The 3,184-nt window shown below is 39.9% G+C and overlaps 1 protein-coding gene across 1 annotated transcript; it reads left to right on the forward strand.

Moving 5' to 3' along the window:
- Positions 1-218: 218 nt before the first annotated feature.
- Positions 219-2,813, forward strand: LOC114822065 (uncharacterized). The gene is made up of 6 exons (XM_070816233.1): positions 219-943; positions 1,221-1,459; positions 1,564-1,780; positions 1,904-1,999; positions 2,092-2,172; positions 2,255-2,813. Exons 2-3 carry the CDS (start codon positions 1,334-1,336, stop codon positions 1,747-1,749), a joined length of 312 nt encoding a protein of 103 aa, XP_070672334.1. The 5' UTR covers positions 219-943; positions 1,221-1,333; the 3' UTR covers positions 1,750-1,780; positions 1,904-1,999; positions 2,092-2,172; positions 2,255-2,813.
- Positions 2,814-3,184: the final 371 nt, after the last annotated feature.

Here is a 3,184-nt window from a genome sequence, read left to right on the forward strand (position 1 = left end):
TGAAATTGGGGGTTAGATTTAGGGTGCTTCACTGGGGGTTAGGTTACGGTTCTTAAATTAGGGGTTTTTTTATTTCAAGTACATGGTTTGAATTAGGGGTTTTCTAATTTAAGTACAGGGTTCTTAAATTAAGGATTTGCATTGTTGACTGCCACAATTTGTTGATATATAATGGGGTATTACCCTTTGTTGTTGCCTTATTAATATGATAGACTCGATTGTATTGCTTGTTAAATTCGGCCTCCCAATTTTGAAGTTACATTTACGTTTTGATATTAATCTTTCTTTTTTGCACAGTAATTTGAATTCCTCCATTATAGTTTAGATTATATATATCTATTAGATTTTCATGAGAGGTATTAGCAAACTTCTTTTGCCGCAAATCGCAGAGCACATGAACTTTGTTATGATGGGAATGTTTCCATTATTTTCATATTTCTACATCTCCAAAATCATTGAATCTGCCCATATGCATTCAGAAAATGCTTTTGACCAGCCAATGGACTGGAATTCCCATATGTTTATTTTAGTTAACAAGTTCATTTGAAATCAAATCAACAATTAGCAATCCTTTTGTAGCCATTGAAGTTGTAAGCATGTGAAAACAGAATCAAAATCTTTGTGTACTAAACTAATTGATTGCCAATTTTGTAGATGTCTCACCTGATTAGAACCCGGAGGCCGATGACTTCTACACCTAGTCCGACGGCTACACCTAGTCCGACGACTATACTTACTATTGCCGCCACTGCTCCAGCAGAGATGGACCATAAGCCAGTCAATCCAGTTCACTCAGATGGTCCTTCAGTCCCACAGGCGCAGGCATCATCGACTTCTTCGGTGACATTACCTATTAGCGCCAGACGAACTCACCGACGCCCCCGCACTGTGGACCAGATGTCGCCATCGGGATCCACAACTGATGCCTCCAATATACGATCAGGTATACAATCCTAATTCACTCCCTCATTCCTTTGTTTACTAAGGTTTAGGGTACACGGCTAGGTATTCAATTTGTTATGTCATGTAAGGATTAAAAATTTTTCATCGTTCCGAACCTTTTATTAAACTGTTGTGATCATTGTGTTGGATATGTACATTGTTTATGTTATTTTCAGGGTTTTGGGAAATGTTTTAATTATAAGGGAGGTTATGCCGAAATTTTAGTAGGATTTGTTATTAGTTATGGGTTAATGATTTTTTTTTTCATCTCTTTGCAGCGAAGAAAAACACTCGAGGACCTTGTCGGCAATTGAAGACGGGGAAGGTCACTCGGGTGACCAACGGTCGTATCCCAATCGGATATGATGAGTGACATCGGGCAGCACCAACGATGGAGCAGCATAGTGCATTGGCCCACGACATTGGGCATGTCGTGCGGACCTTTTGCCCTATGCTGTGGAAGTCTTGGAAGGCGATGCCGGATGAGACGAAGATTACGCTGCGCAATCAATTGTCCGTAAGTAGCATCGCCCTTTTAATGCTTTTCATGTAAAATTTATATATTTATATGTATTACTATCTTTTATTACTAATGCTTTCAAAATATTTGTTATATTGCAGATAAGCTACAATTTGGAGCACATGGACGAGGACAAGTTCGCATATGTCAATCAGCTCTTCTCCGAATGCTACAAGCAGTGGAAGAGTGACATGCACCAATGCTTCCAGGAGTTTGATGATCTGCAGGTCGCTCTTGATGAGGGATGTCCGAAGGAGTTGGAGGACCGACAAGATAGTTGGGTTTGACTTTGCGGTCATTTTAGTGACCTAACATGTGGTGCGTTTTTAATGACGACTTCTTTCATTTTACTTTTTTTATTTTTTAATAATGTTTATTATTATTTTTTTTAATTTTCTTTAACTATTACAACTAATACGTTTATTTTTTGTATAACAAAAGAAGGCGAAGGCGAACAAGATCAATCGAGAGAAGAGGACTCTTCTCCACCATTCGGGTTCGAGGCCTTTCTCCTACAGGATGGAGGGGCGACGGAAGGTATATATTACAACTTTCATTTCCAATTTTAAAATGTCGCTAATAATTTTTTTTTTTCGTATTAACATTTTCCTTATCTTTTTCGATTTTAGGAGGGTTCAAAATTTTCGAAGATCGATGTTTTTGCTGACGTTTATGTTCGGCCTGGGAATGAGTTGACCTAGTCCCTTCATGTAAGTAATTTCTTATGCATTAAACATTTATACTAATTCTTTCAAATTGTTTTCTATTAATAATCCATGTTTTTTTTCACAGGCAACAATGGTGGAGAAGCGACAAGTGGTGTTTCAGGAGTCCGCCTCCCACCTTCCCCCGGACACGCTGATCGAGTTTGTGGATCCCCCTGAGGATGCAGGGTTTCACATCGTCACTAAGACGTTGGACTAGAATTTCGGTCGGAGGCCAGGGACATATTGTCGGGGGATAGGAAATGCCAGGCGTCGGGAGACTGGAGCCTCGTCATCCTCGCAGTCAAAGACCAAGGTTACGGTTTTGATGCAGGAAGTCGCCGGGCTGAGGAGTGAGCTGGCATCGTACAAGTCTCAAATGTCAATGCTTATACAAGCCATCAATTCCTCTGGAATACATCTCCCCGGTTTTTCTACACCATCGCCCTCACATCCCTTCCACACCGAGCAAGCATAGCAATCAGGCCCGTCGACCTCCGACCCTATCCTCAACCAGCAACAAGATTACCAAGCACTTCCGAATGACATGCCTATAGATTTTGCGTCTTTATTTTCGTAGTTTTGTTCCTTTTTTTTTAACTTTACATTTGTACGTACATTTTATGAAATCTTTTTTTTTCCTTTTATTCTTTTTTTTTAATTAAAAATTACACGTGCGCGACGACGAAATGTCGTTGCGCAACAAGTTTTGAGACAAATTACCCAAAAACGCACTTGTACTCGTTTATATCGTACGACGAAGACCTTTGTCTGTATAGCATTCACACCACGACTAGTAAAGCGTCGCACAGTTGTTAAGACGTGCGACAAATTTGAAGATGTTTGTCGCGCAATGTCTTTTTTCACAAGCTTTACGCGACAAAATATGCGCGACGATTTTCTGGTCGCCAGAGTTTATGTGCAACCAAATAATTCTTTGTGTGACAAAATGTCTGTAGTCGCGCAAGCGATTTAATTTAGTAGTGACTTTAGCTAATTTGTGAGAATTTGGCACAAT

Source organism: Malus domestica, chromosome 16, assembly GCF_042453785.1.
Source record: "Malus domestica chromosome 16, GDT2T_hap1".
Taxonomy (NCBI): Eukaryota; Viridiplantae; Streptophyta; class Magnoliopsida; order Rosales; family Rosaceae; genus Malus; species Malus domestica.

Coding starts and splice junctions, on each gene's coding strand:
- LOC114822065 (XM_070816233.1), top strand. CDS start 1,334: ATGGAGCAGCATAGTGCATTGGCCCACGACATTGGGCATGTCGTGCGG. Junction 1,460..1,563: donor CGCTGCGCAATCAATTGTCC/GTAAGTAGCATC, acceptor GTTATATTGCAG/ATAAGCTACAATTTGGAGCA.